The following is an 18,794-nucleotide window of genomic DNA, read 5'->3' on the forward strand; positions in this document are numbered from 1 at the left end:
AGAGCCATGTATTTTATTACCATCTGCATATGGTAGAATTGGTAAAGGGCCCTGGCCCTTTCAGCGCACTGTGCAGAACAAATCAATTTCTGAAAATGCTTTTTTAAAAAGAAATGCTTGAAGAAGACACCCCACATGAGGCGAAAGCATCACAACCCCCACATACAAGTTCTAAACATACCAAAAAAGGTCAGGAAAAATATCCTGCTATATCTTTGGCATGTCCTGGCAAAACAGGACAACTAATTCTCTGTAGAAATTGACCGCAAAAGGATCACTGATCTTAACTCATTTAAATGACATCAAAGCATAGAAGCTTAGCTGCACTGGTTTCCCCCCTCCTTTTTTTAATTGGTGAAAATACAATGAAAAGGCACATAAAGCTTTAAAATCAGAGAGCAAAGGCTGACAGGCTTCTCTCAGTTATTGTCCTATGGGATGTAAGAGGAGGGTAGGCTGGGAAATGTATAAAAGGGGTTCCAGTTTCCATATTTAATGAACCATACTTAGCAAAACAATAGCAAATACTCCACAGTTGTGGACTAAGGCTTTCACATGGGCTCTTCCAACTTTTTGGAACCTCTGGGATATGATCACTGTGTGCCTGGGGAAAGGAAATGTACATACGAAGTGCCCATCATTGCAGACTTGGCTCCAAGGCTGCCTCACACCATACGGAATATGGGAAGATAACAAGTTCTGAATTAAATACAATGCTTGGGTCTTGTGACATCTACACACAATCAAATACCTATCAAATAGGTCTTAGTTATTAAAACAGTTTCAAGAGTTTTTACCTAGCCTTCGTGCAAGCCCAAAGTCAATCAGCTTGATTCTTGTACCAGTCTTGTTGACACACATAATATTTTCGGGCTTCAAATCCAAATGAACAATGCCCTGCTTATGAATATACTGTACTCCTTCTGAGATCTGTTTCATGTATTTAATGCACTCTCTCTCTGTTAGCTCAAAGTCCTCATCAATGATTCTCTCAAAGAGTTCGCCTCCAGAAACGCTAAAATATAATTCAAAAGAGAAAAGTTTTTAAATTAACATTATTGTTTGGTAAAATTCCACATGAAGACAGTTTGCATGTGGTTTATTCTGGAGGATGAAAATACAGTTGGTGGGGTATGAACCAGTAGAGTGGTTTAATGCAGAACCATTAATATGTCCCCCAACATTCACCCAGTCTTCCCCCCTACTCTCAAACATCACATTATTGGGTCCTTTTTCTGGGAGCCCAGTAAGATGCAATCCCTCTGTGCACTAGAGCAAATAAAAAAAAGGTGGCACAGGTACTTCACTGTGACTTCCACAGGGCCCTGAAATTTGCCCTGCTCAGCTGATTTCAGGAAACAGCAGTTGATCTCTCACCTCTTTCCTATTTCTCCCCCGCAGCTCCTCAAGGACCTCCCCCATTGTTAATCTTTCTCCAGTTTCCTGAGCCATTATTCAGTTATTCCTTATCAAAACATTTATCAAAACTTCCAACTCTTTCAAGCAAAACATATCAAGCTGGGATAGCTCAGTCGGTAGAGAATGAGACTCTTAATCTCAGAGTTGTGGGTTCAAGTTCCATGCATTGCATGGGGTTGGAGTAGATGGTCCTTGTAGTCTATTCCAACTCTACACTTCTATTATTCTATGAAATCATTTTATATAAACATACACAAGTTCTTTTTTCTTGAGAGAGAAATTGGATTCTGACTAGAACTGGGTTTGCTGAACAAAAAATGCTCTCTGTACATGACCATCCACATCAGATGGCATTTGAAACCGGATATAATTTAAAATAAATTCTAAACTCATCTTAATAGATTAATTGAACAGTAAGTTAAGTAAATGAGCATAGACTTGTATATGGGAAAACACAGTATTTCTAATTTAGGAATTATATTGCCTTTGCTATTAGATGGTGCACACAAGTGTCACAACAGGCATTTTAAGTGTGGGATTGCCTCTTAAAATGATGCTTACCACCTCCAGTTTTTATAAGCACATATTAAAAACAGATACTTTTAGAAAAGTAATAGGATGCCTGATTAATCACTACACCTCTTCAGTTGATTAAATTTTTCTAAATGGATTAATACAATCAATTAGTTATACCCCTACTTTAGATTTCCTACTGTAGCAGAAGAAAAGGCTCCCTCAGCCTGAAAGTGAGATGAGCGCCACAACCCCATAGTTGCCTTTGACTGGACTCAGCTGTCCAGGGGTCCTTTACCTTTACCTTTTACATATGGAGATTCAAAGGTATAGGAATATTCTACGGCTTTGAAACTGCAGTGCGTGAGAAGCTAATGCTAAACTGCATATTATTCTTTATAATCATGTACTTTATTCTAATTTCTTTTTGAAGGGGAAAGATTCAGGAGGCAAAATAAATTAATGTTGTGCAAAGCTGTACGCAGTCCAGCAAACTTCATACATTCTCCCTATTTTCCATTAGCACTGCCAGTTCCCAGTTCCATGCTAAGTAGGATTGTTTCTTTTATTTTCTTACCCTATACTGTATAATTTATTTTACCCACTATCACCAACTTGGTCAAGGTTTAAATCTAAAAATAAACAACCATCTTCTGTTCAAGCAATGAAATTGCATAATAAGGATTCCAACTCTGATTCATGTCTTTTTGGGCTGTATTTTTATGCACCCTGTACATATGGCAACAAAGGGAAGGGAATTGTGTGCACCCTTTTGCTTAAAATTATTTTAACAGTTTGCTCCATTGATTTTTTTTTAATGTATTTTTTATTAAAGATTTCTTGGTTTACAAAAGTATGTACAACGTCCTCCCCTTGTTAACAGAGTAAAAGAAACAACAGCAGTGGATCCTTCTGGTCCAACATTTTGGAAAATTAACAAGCTGAATCACCTCCTCCCAAATACTACTGTCACAAGAAAAAAGGTGATCTAATGAGAAACATGTGGATATCAAGTTATGCAGCCTAAAAAGGCTGTGACATAAAAACTCTGATCCAAAGAGGCCCATAATGTAGAGGATTAGCAGAAAATGGAAAATGCTGGGGTATCATTTAGCAGCAGTAATTCTGCACTGCAGAGGATGTTGGACTTCTGCTCCCATTAGCCCCAGCCAGCATGGCCAATGGTAAGGGAAAATGGGAGTTGTACCCTAGCGACATCCCTAATCTACTTGCGACAGATCTGTCCTGTAGACATGCAACATTTCAAATGATCATCTTTAATTATCCTTGTTACTTCCGCTGCTTCCGGCTAGGACAAATGGATTCATGCTAGCTGGAGGCAGTAAGGAGAGTGAGTATGGGAAGTAGTTGAAAAAGAAGCCAGAAAAACATTGCCAAGGCAAAAACCTCCTTAACTTTCAGATTTGGCAGAGAAAGTATTTGTAGACTGCCTATAGAAAGGAGATTGCAAGGATAAGGAGAGCTTCCAGTATAATACCATCTCCCCCTCTAGTGTGAATTCTTCCTGGTTGTTGAGGGTGCATGTGTGGTTCCAGAGGGAATTAACTCCTGCCATCTTCTTACCATATTGATCACCACTGATATGCAGCCATACTTCGGCAAAATGCAGGACATAAGTATTCCTAGTGGTGGTTCTTAGCAAATTCAAGTTTATCTGATTTTTAAAGGGTGTATCAGTGAAGAATGCAATATCTGACTACAGTGGTACCTCGGGTTAAGAACTTAATTCGTTCTTAACCTGAAACTGTTCTTAACTTGAGGTACCACTTTAGCTAATGAGGCCTCCCACTGCCGTTGAACTGCAGCCGCATGATTTCTGTTCTCATCCTGAAGCAAAGTTCTTAACCTGAGGTACTATTTCTGGGTTAGCGGTGTCTGTAACCTGAAGTTTCTGTAACCCGAGGTATCACTGTAATGAGAAAACTGTGAAGAACAAAGGAAGAAGAACTTGTAGATATGTTAAGAGACCTAGGAGGCCTTCATTAGATTTTTTAAAAATAACATTGTTATGGGAAAGTAACAATAGTCTAATTTATACTCACAGTTCCAAGACCATGACAATGTTTGCTTTCTCTTCGAAGGCATCTACACACTGAACGAGTTTTGGATGGTGCAAACAGTTCATAATGCTGATTTCTTGCCTTATGTTTTCTTTATCCTTAGCTGAATATGCTTTAAAAAACTTTCCTGCCCAAACTTTTCCAGTTTTCTTCTCAACAAGTCTGAAGACTTGTCCAAATTTTCCCCTGCAAAATACAGAGGAATCCACATTAAGCTATTTCAGCGTCTGAGGGTCAGCACACAACACAGGCTGAAAGCATTAGAACATGCTTTTTTGATGTCCTGGAATGATTAATGTGACCTTGAACTCAGAAGATAGGACTTGCTGTGTTTTAGACCATATGCCCTGAGTCACACACAAACACATATTTTAGGGTGTATGGTGCAATACAGAGGAACATAGGAAGCTGCCTTATACAAAGAAGTGGTGGCTGGTCCATTAGGAGAAATGGTGCACTGCCCCACTAAACTCAGTCTGCCCTCAGCCAGCCTCCACCTGCCTGCCTGCTTTTTTTACAACCAGTCAAGGGAGTGGCACTGCTTGTTAGTGCTACCCTTGTAAAACTTAGTGGAGCAGAATGTTGTGGACAAAAGTAGAAATAGTTGGCTCCACCTTTCTTTGGCTCTGGCTCCATGTTTGGGCTCCCTGCCTTCTGTCCCACTAGCCCCAATGGACAGGAGTCATCACTGAGACTCCGTACCAGTAACTCTGCAGCTCTGTCTTATCTACTCTTGCAGCAGCTCACCAAGGTCTCAGGAAAGATCTTCCCAATCACCTGCTCCCTGCTCATTCTAACTGAAACACTAGGGACTGAATCTGGGACATTCAGCAAGCAAAGCATGTGGTCTCCCACTGAGCAATGGTCCCTCCCCATATTAGCAAAACTAATTCTAATTCATATGTTGGTTTGATTCTGTGGGAAATCTATTTTATTTATTTACTTGCATTGGGCTATGTCTGGAGAAAGCATTAGAACAGATGTGGGGAACCTCTGGCCCTCCATAACCCCCCCCAATATGTTGCTGGACTATAACTCCCATCACCCCCTGGCTACTGGTAATGTTTGCTGGTACTGAAGGGAACTGTAGTTCAGAAACATATGGCAGGCCAAAGGTTTCCTGCACCTAGTTTATAAGATGCCAAATGAGATACACCTGGGATCTCATTACTTTTAGAGACCACCTTCTCTTGTATGGACCTACCTATGCTCTTAGAAAGTCAACTGAGGTCCTGCTCCATATCAAGTTAAGAGGATTGATATACGGGACAAAACATTCACAAGTATTGTACCCCAGCTCTGAAGCTCCTTAATTTGGCGCACTAACTATGGTTGTTCTGTTTCAGATGTGTATAGGGAAGTGGGCTAGTTTTGTCTTACAGTGTTTTATTTTAATGGGTTAGATCCAAAGTTGCACTTCTGCAAATGGAAGGGCCTTGGAAGGAGGCAATTTTCAGTGATTTACAACTGGCCTTCACTGAGCAGTATCATCATAGCTCATATATTTTGGGGATTATAGCCACTAGCAGCAAGGAATCTCTCCTAAAGGCAAGGCAAAAGGCTGAATCTCGTAATCTCTAGTAGTTATAACGAAACCATAAAAATTGCACAGTGCTGTTCAGTCAAACACAAATTAAATTGGTTTTATATATTTGTAAGCCTTGAGTACTCTCTTCAACACAGGCAATTTTGAAACCATCTAGGAACCGTGAAAGAAAGGAAGAAACTCATTCACAAGGTTAGACTATACCTCGGGTTAAGAACTTAATTCGTTCTGGAGGTCCGTTCTTAACCGGAAATTATTCTTAACCTGAGGTACCACTTTAGCTAATGGGGCCTCCTGCCGCCACCGCGCTATTTCTGTTCTCATCCTGAAGCAAAGTTCTTAACCCAATGTAATGAGTATGAGTTACTCGTGCGTAAACTGGTGCCTCTCTAGGCTAATTTGCCTTGTTAAACCTTTCTGACTGCACAGCCCTTTCTCATGGTGACTGCCTCAGTCGCTGGCAGAATCCGTCAGTGGGCGTTTCTTGAACCTCTTCCAACATAAAAGTTGTTTGACACCCAGTCTCCTCCTCCTCTCACTGCGCGGGAGTCTTCTGCGCAGGGAGGGCGTGGGTAGCGGAGGACCTGTCCCCTCCTCACTGAGTTCCAGTGAAGAGTCCTGGAGCCCTCTCTCCGATTCCCCCATCTGCCCCCCTTTATCCCTGGTGTTGCGCTTAAATGCTTCCCCCTCTACTGAGCTGTTTCTCCCCCTGCTGCTGGGTCCTTCGCCAGCATCATCTAGGAGCCTCCCCTTCGCCTCTTGCTCCAATGTCAGTTCCCTGACATCCAAGGTACTATTTCTGGATTAGCAGAGTCTGTAACCTGAAGCATCTGTAACCTGAAGCATCTGTAACTTGAGGTACCACTGTAGAAGGAACCACCAGTGGTGGAACCAGGAAAAAAAAACTGGAGTGGGGTGGGGTTTAGAATAGCCAATTGGTATTTCTGGGGTGGGGGCATGGACAAGCTATGCCCCGTGTGATACATTTCTCAGAAAGAACTCATGGTATGTTTCACATTAACACTCCCATCCTAAACGTATTTTCTCTGAAGCGCAGCCACATTGATTTTGATGGAAGTTAACTGTCAAGAAAACATGCTTAGAAGAAAATGCATATTGCTACACTTACGATCCCAGTCTTTCTTCAACATTGTAGGAGTCTGAAACTTTTTGTTCTGTATTGATAGTCACTGTCCGATAGTCAAATTCTGTTTCCTTCTCTTCTAGAAGTTGGCAGGGAAAAAACACATCTGATTACGAGGAGGCCCACGCACTGCAAACATAGTATGGTGAAAGAGCAATTTCTTACCATCATCAGATCCTTCAGCTTCTTCTTCTTCTTCTTTGGGACCTATAACCAAATATAAATGTATATGTCTATAAAGAATGCCTTCTCATACCATCTTTATTCCCCCCTTTAAGGATTAAAAGTTGAATTCTGTATGTGAGTTCCTCGTCTCTCGACAAGGCTACAGGGATGACATCAGCAACTGGCATGCATGGGCAACTGCCAAGGCCCATTGTTGAATCATGTCCTGCTCCTTTAGTTTATTTAAATTTATTATAACTGTGTTTCCTTTCATGTATATGTGCCACTGCAAAATACAGAATTAGGGAGGCTTAAATGGACATTCTTCCTCCAGTGAAAGAGAGGGGCCATCACAGCATAGGGAAATGGGTACTGCCACCCAGCTGCCACTTTCCAGATTTTCTGCTCCATTCTCTCTTTGAGGGAAAATCTCTACTTATATTGAGTGCATATAAGAGAGGAGAATTCTGATGATCAGTGTGATGTCCCTCCATTGAAATCCTCAATGAACAGAAGCTGGATAAATCCTATGTGCTTAGGAGCTGACGTTAATAGTATCATATAGCTCTCAACAATTGCATTGTTATTTTATTCTATTATTTTACTCTAGAATAATATTATGAACTCTTTGTGGTTATGCCGAAGTAAATTAAACCTACAAAGTACTATATATAGAACATACTTAAAAACAGGAAGAGGGAATTGGAACACATAATCCATTCTTCATGGACTGAATGCAAGAAAACTGGGGGAAGGGCTGTCACCTAACTCTCAACTATCTCTCTTTTAAAAACTGAAGCTGAACCTTCCAATGCCACACATGGCTCTTAGGAAAAACCCTATACATCAGTAGCAAGAAATTCACAAGACCCCCCTTTAATTCCACTCTTGGAACATGTGGACGTCTGGGATATGACTTGTGCTATATTTGGCCTCTCTTTTACAGAGGTTGTCTTTCGGAATGGAAAACATTAGGGCAAAATAATACATATAGTAACTTTCTCGCCTTCAGGGCATTTCTGTATGAGGAAAGGACTTCCCCTCCCCACAATTTGGCATCTGTAGCAGCACCATGCTTTCTTCCTCACTAATGGAGACATGTGAAGCAGGGGTGCAGTGAAAGAGAGACTTGTGGTTCATTTCCCCTCCTTTTTTAACTAGTCCAGCAATCTGTGCTCAGGAAGGCAAGAGCAAGAACCTCCAGAAAAGGAGGGGCGAATAGGAAGGCCTGTTAAAATGGCTTGTAGGACAGTTGAAGGAAGAGGTAGCCCTACTAGTGTTAATCTGTTATTGTAAAGGGCAGCATGAGTACTGAATAAAACAACTCATAGCATGCACACGATATCCTTTCTTTCCCTCAAATAATTCTGGTCACTGTAGTTAACCCCTCATAGAGTTACATTTCCCGGAAACCCTTGCCAAACCAAAGAGTCCAGAATTCTTTGAGGGAAAGAATGTGCTTCAAATTTATTTTGAGGGTATAGTGTGCACACAGCCTCTAGATTGGTAGCCATGTTAGCCTGTTGCAGTTGATTCTTTGCTGTGATTTCTGACACCTTAAAAGCTATCGTTTTATTGTACCACAAGCTTCTGGGAACCAGAGACAATGATGAAATGGCCTAGAAAAGCTTGCGCCACAATGATTTTTAATGTGTGGCCGATCAGCCTTAGAGCCCCATCTGCAACAGGAGATAATAATTATGACTCACCTTTACATGATGGTTGTAAGGATAAAAGGGTACCAGAATTACAGAACAGCCTCACAAGAGAAACATGCCTGGCTCAGTCACTATGCCCCCACTCCAAGCTACATGTGGAGCTTGTGGCTGAGCTAGGATCTGAACCAGGAATTTCCAGGTCACAGTTCATGGTTCACCTGCCCTTCTGTACTACACCACTACAGCAACAATAGGATGTCAGAAACTGGGATTCAATTAGAATACATAACTCCAAGACAGAGTGGAATTCAATGTTGTGCGAAACATTGCTGCTTGTCAGATAGAACTATCTCCCTTTTCCTCCCCCTGCCCCACCCTGTGTGCTGTTCTGAGGGTTTTCCTGACCCTCCCAAGCAGATCTGGATAGGGCATGTGGGGGAGGAGGGAGGGGAAGTCCTGTTATACTAAAAGGACTCGTTGCACTGGCTTCCACTACCACAAGAACTGGTAAATCTGGCCTGCAAGCTTTTTTCCTCTTTTTGGTAAACAGTTTTTCCAAAACGCCGAAGCTGATTATGAAATATTCTCATACATATGCATGCACACTCACTTTTTCAATTCTTTGAATCCTACGTTTTATAAAGCCACCCAGATCTTCTAACCAACTGGACCATGGGGAGATGCAAGAGCATAAATACTCAGTTTTCTTGTGTGTACTATCCAGTCTGGCACCCAGTCCCCAGATTAAGAAGAAAAAGGTGATCTACGCATAAAAGCTGCCAAAGTAAAAACCAAATGGTATATACTATCGTAATTAAACATAAATTTCAAGTGACAACAAACTTACCTTCTTGCTTGTCTCCCACTTTTACTAGCTCAGATTCATGACTTGGCTCACTTATCCCATACACGTTAGCAGCTCGCACCCTGAATTTGTACTCCCTGTCAGCCAGCAGGTCCTGGACGTTGTAAGAAGTGCTGCGGCATGTAGTGAGATCAGTCCATTTCTTGTCCGCTGTATTCCAGATTTCCACAGTGTAGGACTGCACTGCGCTTCCACCATCGTATGAAGAACCATACCATGAGAGGGTGAGGGAAGAACTCCTTATGTCTGAAGCACAAGGTGTTCCTGCTGGAGGATCAGGTTTATCTACAGATGCGGGGGGGACACACATAAAAATGTGTTATATGCCGACAAAGACATGCTCCCATTTCTCTCTCTTACAGACAGGCACTGACTCTGCAAGTGGACTCTGAGAACTCCTGCTGATTACCCTGCTTCACATGCTCTATGTGAGAGATGGGAAAGCTGTGGCCCTCCAAATGTTGTTGAACTCTGATTCCCACAAGCCTCAGTCAACATGGGAGGCATGCTCCCCTACCAACAATCTGGAGGACCACAGCTTCCCCACCCCTGCTTTGTACACATCTTGCAGCCATCATATAGTGCAACAAACACCAGGGTATGTATGGTATGGGTTAAGAATTTATAGCTGGACCTGAAAATTATAGCCTTGTTAGCCTAATCCTTCACCCATCACTAATTTGAACCATGGATCCAACAGGACTATTTGCTACCTGGCACTTCTCGTTGGTCATCCTGGTTTAGAAGGCAGCAAGAGTGTTTTGTCTTCCTGGGTACAGAACATTAATATATATGCTGCATACAGAGATCATGCCACACTATGTTGCTTTAAGTCTGGCTTTTCTAGCCTAGCCAGTGCCAACTTCTGTGTGTAAAGGTACAGAGATTTAAGATTGCTAGGCAAAAGCTTTTCCCCACAGCAGACCATACAGGCAACCATGAATACGTTAGCTAAACAGAGTTGTTGTTGCTATACAAAGGTCTCACCCCAAGAGCAGGAGCCAACATTGTACAACAGAGCTGAAATAATGCCAGTATTATGTTTTTAGGAGCCTAGGTACTCAGACACCTAAGGTCTTGGAACAATAGTTTACTCTTCAATGATTACTGTAATTCACAACTCACCTACACTGGAACACATTTAATAAGTTTAATGGGAATACTCTAGAATAATTCACTTATAGATTGTCTTGTTTCTCCTGAGGTACAAAAAGGTATATTTGGCTTTTCTCTAAACCAGACTTTGCCAACCTGGTGCCCTTCAACTTCATACATCTCCCATCAGCCCCAATCAGCACATCTTGAGGGCACCGAGTTGGTGAATTCAAAACTAATTCTAACGTTGCATATGGATGCTATATGCTCAGAAGAATCTTTTCTCAGAACTGATCTTAAAAAATAAGGGTCAGAATCCACTGCTTGCCACACAGTCCATTGAGTTCAATGAAATAAACCATTTATGACTGAATCAAAGGGACAACAATAATTATAAGGTTGAAAGACAAAGTAAAAACAATGAAGAAAGGTAAAAGGAGAGAATATAGACAGTAACTCTGAAGGGGGATAAAAACTGAAGTAGTAGACAGATGCACACTGGAAAGTAATGAGGCAAACACAGGAAAAATAATTTAAGATCAGGACATATCCATTAGTCAAGTATGTGAGCAGTAAAGATCACCCAGAGATGGAAGGGCAACCTATCATGATGCCAAACTTCCTTTTTGGAAAAACAACAACTAAGAGTTTTTTCCAAAAACAGAAAAAGATGTTTGCATATTTGTGAGAAAGCCTCTATTTCACTAGTGCTGAACACAACAATCCTAAACATATTTACTAAGTAATGGCTCAGTTGCACAGTCTCTTGAGCCAATAGCAGCAGTTATTCTTTTTAATTGGACTTGTAACTGCATTGTTATGTGTTGAAATGGCTGTGTAGAAGCTAGCTGCTGCTGGCTGCATGCTATAAACACATCAGTTTTTTGAACATCACCACAACCTTACAGCTTTACTAGCAAAGGTAATTCTGCTTAAAAGAAAAGAAAGAAAATGCAGCAGCTGCTCAGCTCAGTGGATAGCAGCAAGCAGGCCAAACCAATATAGGATTACTAAACATGTGGTAGAGGTTTATTTATGTCTACTAGTGATGGCAATGCCCAAGTTCAGAAGCAGTATATCACAAAGCAGAATTGAATAGAGGTGGACTCTCCTTCCTTGTGAGATTTTAAGCAGAGGTTGGATGGCCACGGGGTTGGACTAGTTGACCCTTGGGATCCCTTCCAACTTTATAATTCTATGATACTATGTTCTTATGTGTAGTGATCAGGTGGGATTGCTATGAGGAATTATAACAAATATAGAGTAAGCCATCTGTGTCAGCAATGAAACCATTGCGCTGACTGGGTTTAAACTATTTGGATATGATTTTTGATCAATCCACACCTCTGCATCCCTGTTCCATTTCTTTTTCTTCACAAGTCACGTACCCACTTAGACAGGCAGGCATCCTGGGTCATCAAAGACAGTGGGCAGTTTCTTTGATGTAGCTTTTCTGGTATGTTAATCCAGACTACCTGTCTTTGTGCCTTATCCATATTTGTAGATAGTACTCCATTCATATCCCCCATCAAGATCAGATTGTAGTCCAAATAATCCATTAAGGTCTCATGCAACTTTTTAAAGAATTCAGATTTCCCCTCATTCGGTGCATAAACTCCTACTATCAAAAATTTCTCTCCTTGAACTTGAATTTCAATTGCCACAAATCTTCCTTGATCGTCTTTAAAAATGAATTTCGGTGATAGTCTCTCCTTTGCATAGATCACTACTTCTCTTTTTTTAACTTTGTCAGATGATATAAACTCCTGTCCCAATCTTTTATTAATCAATACTTTCCTATGTAGACTTATCACGTGTGTTTCCTGTAAGCAAATCAAGTCCAATTGTTCCTTTTTTAATAAATGAAAAACACTTTTCCTTTTCCGAGGGGAGTTGAGGCCATTACAATTCCAACTTAGTAGTTGCAGAGCCATGATGTTATTACTTTGCTTTACCTCCAACTGCACCAAGTGTTTGTTCTTGTTCTGTCGGTGGTGGTTAATCCCAGGATGTTAATCATGGGGCCAGGAAACAGATCTCACATGAAGGTGATAATGATCGCTGTCCTCCTGGCCATCCTTCTTATCATGTATATTGCTTGTTTATCACCTCCAGGGCTGCCAAATGCTCTCCTTTGTAGTTCTGTTCTTTGCTTACCCCAGAAATCTGCGTGCTTAATTAGTTTTGGTAGTTTAACTTTCTCCCCACGTGGGGTTTGTTGAAATGCTTAGAAGAAATCTGATTGGTTCTTATGAACACTCTGTAAAAAGTTCTTTTGTGAATAAAACGACCTGGGCTGAGGGGCTGGAGGGAGAGAGAGACTATTATACGCACCCTTCCCAAAGTCTTGCTGGTTCAAGTCTCTGTGTGTATTCTTATTAATCAGAGTTCAATCCTTCCTTTACTTTGAGAACACCTCATTATGTAACACCAGCTGTTGGGAGCAACAACAATGCAGAGCTACTGACTTTATAGCCTGCTTGTGGGTTTTGTAACCTGCTTGTGCCACTGTGGGAAGCAGAATGCTAGACTTGATGACCCATTTGTTTGATCCAGCACTCTGGCTATTGTGCTCTTATGACGTCAGTGGAACTGGCTCCAAATACAGCTGGTGCATATTGATGTCAAAACAGACAAGTTATGTTACTGTTAAGTAAAAGAAAGACAGAGGTTGGATCTAGACACATTAAAAAAAGCATTACAGGAAAACGCATTCTTAAGCTCATAATGGAAAATCAAATTGACGAAGGCTCAAACAGCACCATCTGGTGTTGCATGTTTATAACACAGTTATAACAAAATACCGGTAATTGCCTGAATGTAGCTGAGTCCAGAGACTGAACATGTGCAATCTAAAGTGGTATTTGTTTATTTGATTTTGTAACAAGAAACTCTGTAAATATTATACAAAAACCTATTTTGGGGTAGGTTTTTGATTTAAGTAAATGTTGTTTATGTAGATATAATTTAATTTTAATAGTAACAACAATGGAAATTTTGTTTTGGATAAAATCTGATACATCTTTGATCTCATGGATAATTTCGTATTTGCTTAGAACCTTATGGTCCAACTTTTCATTTTCAACATGCAGAGTCTTTCAAAGTCTCTTTCTCAGCATCTGAGCAGGGAGGGCAACATCAGTCTTACTGACTGTAGGCCAAAGTGTAGGCCTTCAGCAGAGACTTGTATGTGGGAACCTGGCTCCCTCTTGACAATCTAAAAAGCAGTTGAGAGAGGGCATTGTGATTTTGACCAAAAATAATGTATGTCCCACTAACTATTCCTGCAATCACATTTCATAACAACTTCAAGTACAGGGACAAATCATTACATCTGGAAACACTGCAAGCAAATGGATGTATTATGGCCGCTATTATTGTGACTAATTTGTATTGCGGTTGAGTACTAACAGACTTGAAACAACCAGTGGATCTCTGCCTTCTGCTGAAAGAGAACGGATGTTTACTTATTCTTCGGTATGAACTGATTAGATATGGAGGACTAAGATCCAAAATCAACTTTTGAATTTAAAGCTATATTTAAGTAGTCTTGCACTGTCCTATTAATATGCACCACATTGTTACCTCTCTTTAATATAGAGCACAAAGCCTCAGCACCAAGTAAAATTATCCAGATACAGATGATAAAATGTTTTTAAGATGTTTTTCTTTATAGAACTGTGAGGCAGGTGTGTGTGTGTGTGTGTGTGTGTGTGTGTAGTGTATACATGCACAGGCCTTTCACTGTAGTCTTGTATAACACATGGAACTTGGTGTTTAAAGCCCCAAACGGCCTTGGTCCTGTATACCTGAAGGAGCGTCTCCACCCCCATCGTTCAGCCCGGACACTGAGGTCCAGCGCCGAGGGCCTTCTGGCCGTTCCCTCACTGTGAGAAGTGAGGTTACAGGCAATCCGGCAGAGGGCCTTCTTGGTAGTGGAGCCTTGCCATGTGGAACACCCTCCCAGCAGATGTCAAGGCAATAAGCAACTATCTTACTTTTAAAAGGCATCTGAAGGCGGCCCTGTTTGGGGAAGTTTTTAATGTTTGATACTGTATTGTGTTTTAATATTCTGTTGGAAGCTGCCCAGAGTGGCTGGGGAAACCCAGCCAGATGGGCGGGGTATAAATAACAAATTATTGTGATGATTATTATAAATTATTATTGAGGTGGAAAAGACTAGGTGTGAACACACTCTTTCTCTCTCTCTCTGATGTACCAGTTTCACATGTGCAGGGACCATTGGATCAGAGGGCACTTTCAAAGCATATATGTGCAAGTCTCATGAGTGCTGTACTGAATGCTTCTTTGCATGCTTACACTGGCTCAGATAAAATGAAATGCTTCTTACAGGGATCCTTAGGTACGGTTTGGGAGAGGGGAGACATACAAGTTATTTAATAATACAGCTAGTGGGACTTCTTTCCTATATCTTCACTTTTTAACTTAGAAGCTATTGCTTCTTTGGCTTACAGCTTCCCAAGTCCCAACTGCCATGATTGCTGACTGGGTGTCTTCCACTCGGGGACTTATCAGGAGGTAAGTTTTGCTTCAGAAAGGAAGCACCACGCTCAAGGTAGTCCTCTTTAGATACCTTGGCTACTTTAATTTGAGTTATCATATTACCATTCCACACTATTATTAGCTATTGTGATATTTGCCTGCCAGATGAAGAGCAGACATAAAGCAACAATTAATTCCTTTCCATGGGCTAGGCTATTTAGCCACAGAAGGTATTTAATATACTGCTAAAGCCTGCTGGATGATGTCCATGCCGACATTGCTGGCAAAGACTGCACTTGAGATTCATCTGCGAGAGAAAAATGAAACCATAAAAGGCCATAACTGAACTCTATGTTACCGCTCTCAGGGCATGTGTGTGTGTGTGTGTGTGTGTGTGTGTGTGTGTGACTGTAAACTGCTCTGCTTTCATTAGAAAAAAAAGTACCATGCAGCTTATATTACCAAGGGGGGAAATGGGCTGTAATTTAAAAGCATTATTCTGTATAGATGTTGATGAATTCTATCTTTAGCATAAACATGGGAAGGGGGAAAGGGCAACTCTCTTTTTTTAAAAAAAGGACTTAAGATCCATCTTTACATAGCTATCAGGTTCTTCAGTGAAAAGAACTTTCCCCTCATAAAACAACAGTTTCTCTCAATATACTGACGTCAATGAACTTCCACTTTTAATCCTCCATGAGAGCTTCTGTGTGTCATTTCAATACACCACAGTGATCGTGCTGCTTGTGTTGTTGCTTCTAAAACTTACAGGCTCTGCTTTTTCCCACAACCAGGAGTAGATTGTGCCCATAAGCTCTTCTGCACAACAATGAGCGCTATAGACGTCATCTTTTTATATAGAAGCTTATATTTTTGGGATTGTATATGCTAATTGCCTTCTGGGTTCTGTATAAGGCTGTGGTGTGTATATCTGCCTTTATGGGGGAGGGGGGAAGTAGCACTTATGAGTAAAATACATTAAGACCCTAATTGTGATTTGGCCATACATGTATCAGTTAAGGTAGGAGTAGGCAACCTAAGGCCCATGGGCCGGATGCAGCCCAATCGCCTTCTCAATCCGGCCCGGGAATGGTCCGGGAATCAGTGTGCTTTTACATGAGTAGAATGTGTCCTTTTAATTAAAATGCATCTCTGGGTTATTTGTGGGGCTTGCCTGGTGTTTTTACATGAGTAGAATGTGTGCTTTTATTTAAAGTGCATCTCTGGGTTATTTGTGGGGCATAGGGATTCGTTCCATCCCCCCCCCCCCAAAAAAAAATATAGTCTGGCCCACTACATGGTCTGAGGGATGGTGGACAGGCCCACGGCTGAAAAAGGTTGCAGACCCCTGAGTTAAGGCTTTCAAAACCACCAGTAACACTTTAAAAACTATAGATGATTAGATAACAATTAATAGTGTGGTGGTCAGCCTTTATCACTGGTATCTTTCTTTTTCTAGTTCCAGTATCTATCATCAGGTCAAATTCATTAGGCAGAATTGGGCTTTTTTTAGCTATGCAATTATATCTATTGGTCTGTTCCAAGCGGCAAATTAGGTTTTTTAATGTCAGTTGAAAGACATACATATGTTAGCTGTAGCACTGGTGAGGATTTGGTTAACATATCTTCATCTATGCAGGCACAGAGATAAAAGTTAATTCGAGGCTATTTAACCCACCTGTGTTTGTTACCACAGTAAAAACTGGTAATTAAGAACTGGTAATATCCCGAGTCATCCCATATTATTAGACCTTCAAAGTATTTGGTGTGCATTGGAAAGCGAAGCACCTAATATTATGAGATGATGTTAACTGGTCTTCTCTCAAGGTGACTGCTTAGGCGATTGCCTGATCACAGCAATTGCTTACATTTAGTCTTTTAAGGCAGGGATTCCCTAATAAGAATGATCTCATGCACAGATTCAACAGTGTATTATTACTTCTTATATAACAGTTAGATGGTCTACTGATTCTAAACGAAGGCTTGAACTTTCCCTGGCATGCTAAATGAATCTCTTTCCCCAACAGAAGGACTTTCCACTATACCTATATGTAGCTCTCATACTGCTAATTTTTAGGTTAAAAAACCCAGGTGACATGCATTTAGATCCTAGTGGGTATGGAAAATATATCCTGAAAACAACTCACATTTATGACCCTTTCCAGAGGAGGGTTTCGACTGCCAAGAATGAGGTAAAAATCAGAGCCTTTAACTAGACAAATGTCTTTACAATATCAGACCTAGTGCTATCAATCATTAATTATCAAGATTACAATTTATATTACTCAATTATAAGTGACCTTTAGAAATTATTGAAGGAAGAATACATTTGTTCTCATTTTCACCATTGAGAATAGGGGATAAATTTTGTTCAGTTCACATTTTAATACAAACCTGCCCAATTCACATTTCTTGAAACGCGCAAACTGAAATACAGTTATCTCACAATATTTACACTTCTCTCAATTCTGTGATGCAGCTCTCCATCCAAAAAAGGACACAAACTAGGGCATAAACTGATTCCAAAAATATGGAAAATAATCATTCATTGTTCTCCTCCATAATTAATTGCATTGGTTCAAGTTTGAGGAGCCCAGGTCACTTATCAACATTAACTACAAAAATAATAATCCAGTTTACTTACCTACTATGGTGAGGTTAACCTGGGCTTGTCTGCTGCCCAGTTTGTTTTCTACTACTAAAGTATAACATCCACAATGTTCCTGCTTAGTGGAGGAGATAGTTAGCTTACTGCTGTTCTCAGCATTCTCAATTTTGATGTGTTCACTCTCTTGGATCTGCCAAATTAAAGAGATAGGTTAAGGCAGGTATTTTGAAAATATAATTTAAAGTCAATTTAAGGAATTGCCAAACACTAAAGAAGTGGGACTCGTATGTTTGGCAGGACTCATCAATCTGTCGTATCCCTTGATATCACCCTTCAGTTTGCTCTCTTAGACCCCTTTCTAGTTGCCTAGGTCACCAGTCAAGCAGTTCCTATAATACTGTATGTTTTAAGTAATAAAACTGGGCAAAATTATTTATTGTGTAAAATAGTTATTTCAGTCATCAAACTGGGTACATTCAAAACATTGTACCCACTTTACAGAAATGAATTATAACTAACAAACAGCAAGACTGGCCATGAATTTCTTCAAAACTCTAAAGGACTATCACATGGAAGACGGAGCAAGCTTGGTTTCTTCTGCTCTGGAGGCTAAGACCTGAACCAATGGATTCAAGTTACAAGAACAGAGAGTCCAACTAAACACCAGGAAGAACTTTCTGACAGTAAGAGCTGTTCTACAATGGAATGAGCTCCCATTGGAGGTTTTTAAACAGAGATTGTATAGCTGTCTGTCATGGATGCTTTAGTTGAGATCCCTGCATAGCAGGGGGTTGGACTAGATGACCCTCAGGATCTCCTCCAACTCTACAATTCTATGAAGCTAAGATGAGAATCATGGTCAAAAATGTCAAGAATACTTAGAACTTGATTTTCATGAAGTTTAGAAAATAAGGGCAAGCAAGAGGTTAGATACTTATTTTTTTTTTAAGCAGCACAGTCTGTTCTAAATATGAGAATAGATAATAGCATCAGCGTCCTCCCCTCCACTTCCTGTTAGATAAGAGTTGCTCCAGCTCATCCAGAGTTTCATTAAAAATGAAGGCTATTTAGTTTGGCATGTCCTGCTGTACATTTTGAGACAACAAAAAAATCATGAAGGTCTTAGTAACAAAGTCTATTCTGGCAAAAGACTGCAAAAACTAGCTTCCTGTAGCTGATCCTGTAGGAGTAGTAATA

The 18,794-nt window shown here is 40.6% G+C and overlaps 1 protein-coding gene across 9 annotated transcripts in view; it reads right to left on the reverse strand.

Annotated features, from left to right (window-relative positions):
• The window catches only part of MYLK (myosin light chain kinase), a 179,492-nt gene that overhangs the window by 12,845 nt on the left and 147,853 nt on the right, over window positions 1–18,794 (reverse strand). For 8 of the 9 annotated variants that reach the window (XM_081005126.1, XM_081005127.1, XM_081005124.1 and 5 more), the window contains 6 exons: window positions 17,634–17,787; window positions 9,374–9,676; window positions 6,869–6,910; window positions 6,689–6,782; window positions 3,996–4,199; window positions 798–1,015 (listed from right to left, as the gene is read on the reverse strand). In XM_081005126.1, coding sequence (XP_080861252.1) covers window positions 798–1,015; window positions 3,996–4,199; window positions 6,689–6,782; window positions 6,869–6,910; window positions 9,374–9,676; window positions 17,634–17,787 — 1,015 coding nt within the window. The remainder of the gene's footprint in view (window positions 1–797; window positions 1,016–3,995; window positions 4,200–6,688; window positions 6,783–6,868; window positions 6,911–9,373; window positions 9,677–17,633; window positions 17,788–18,794) is intronic. The other variant, XM_081005125.1, reaches the window with a different exon arrangement.

The sequence above is a fragment of the Podarcis pityusensis genome (genome assembly GCF_964106645.2).
Source record: "Podarcis pityusensis genome assembly, chromosome: 1".
NCBI classification, from domain to species: domain Eukaryota; kingdom Metazoa; phylum Chordata; class Lepidosauria; order Squamata; family Lacertidae; genus Podarcis; species Podarcis pityusensis.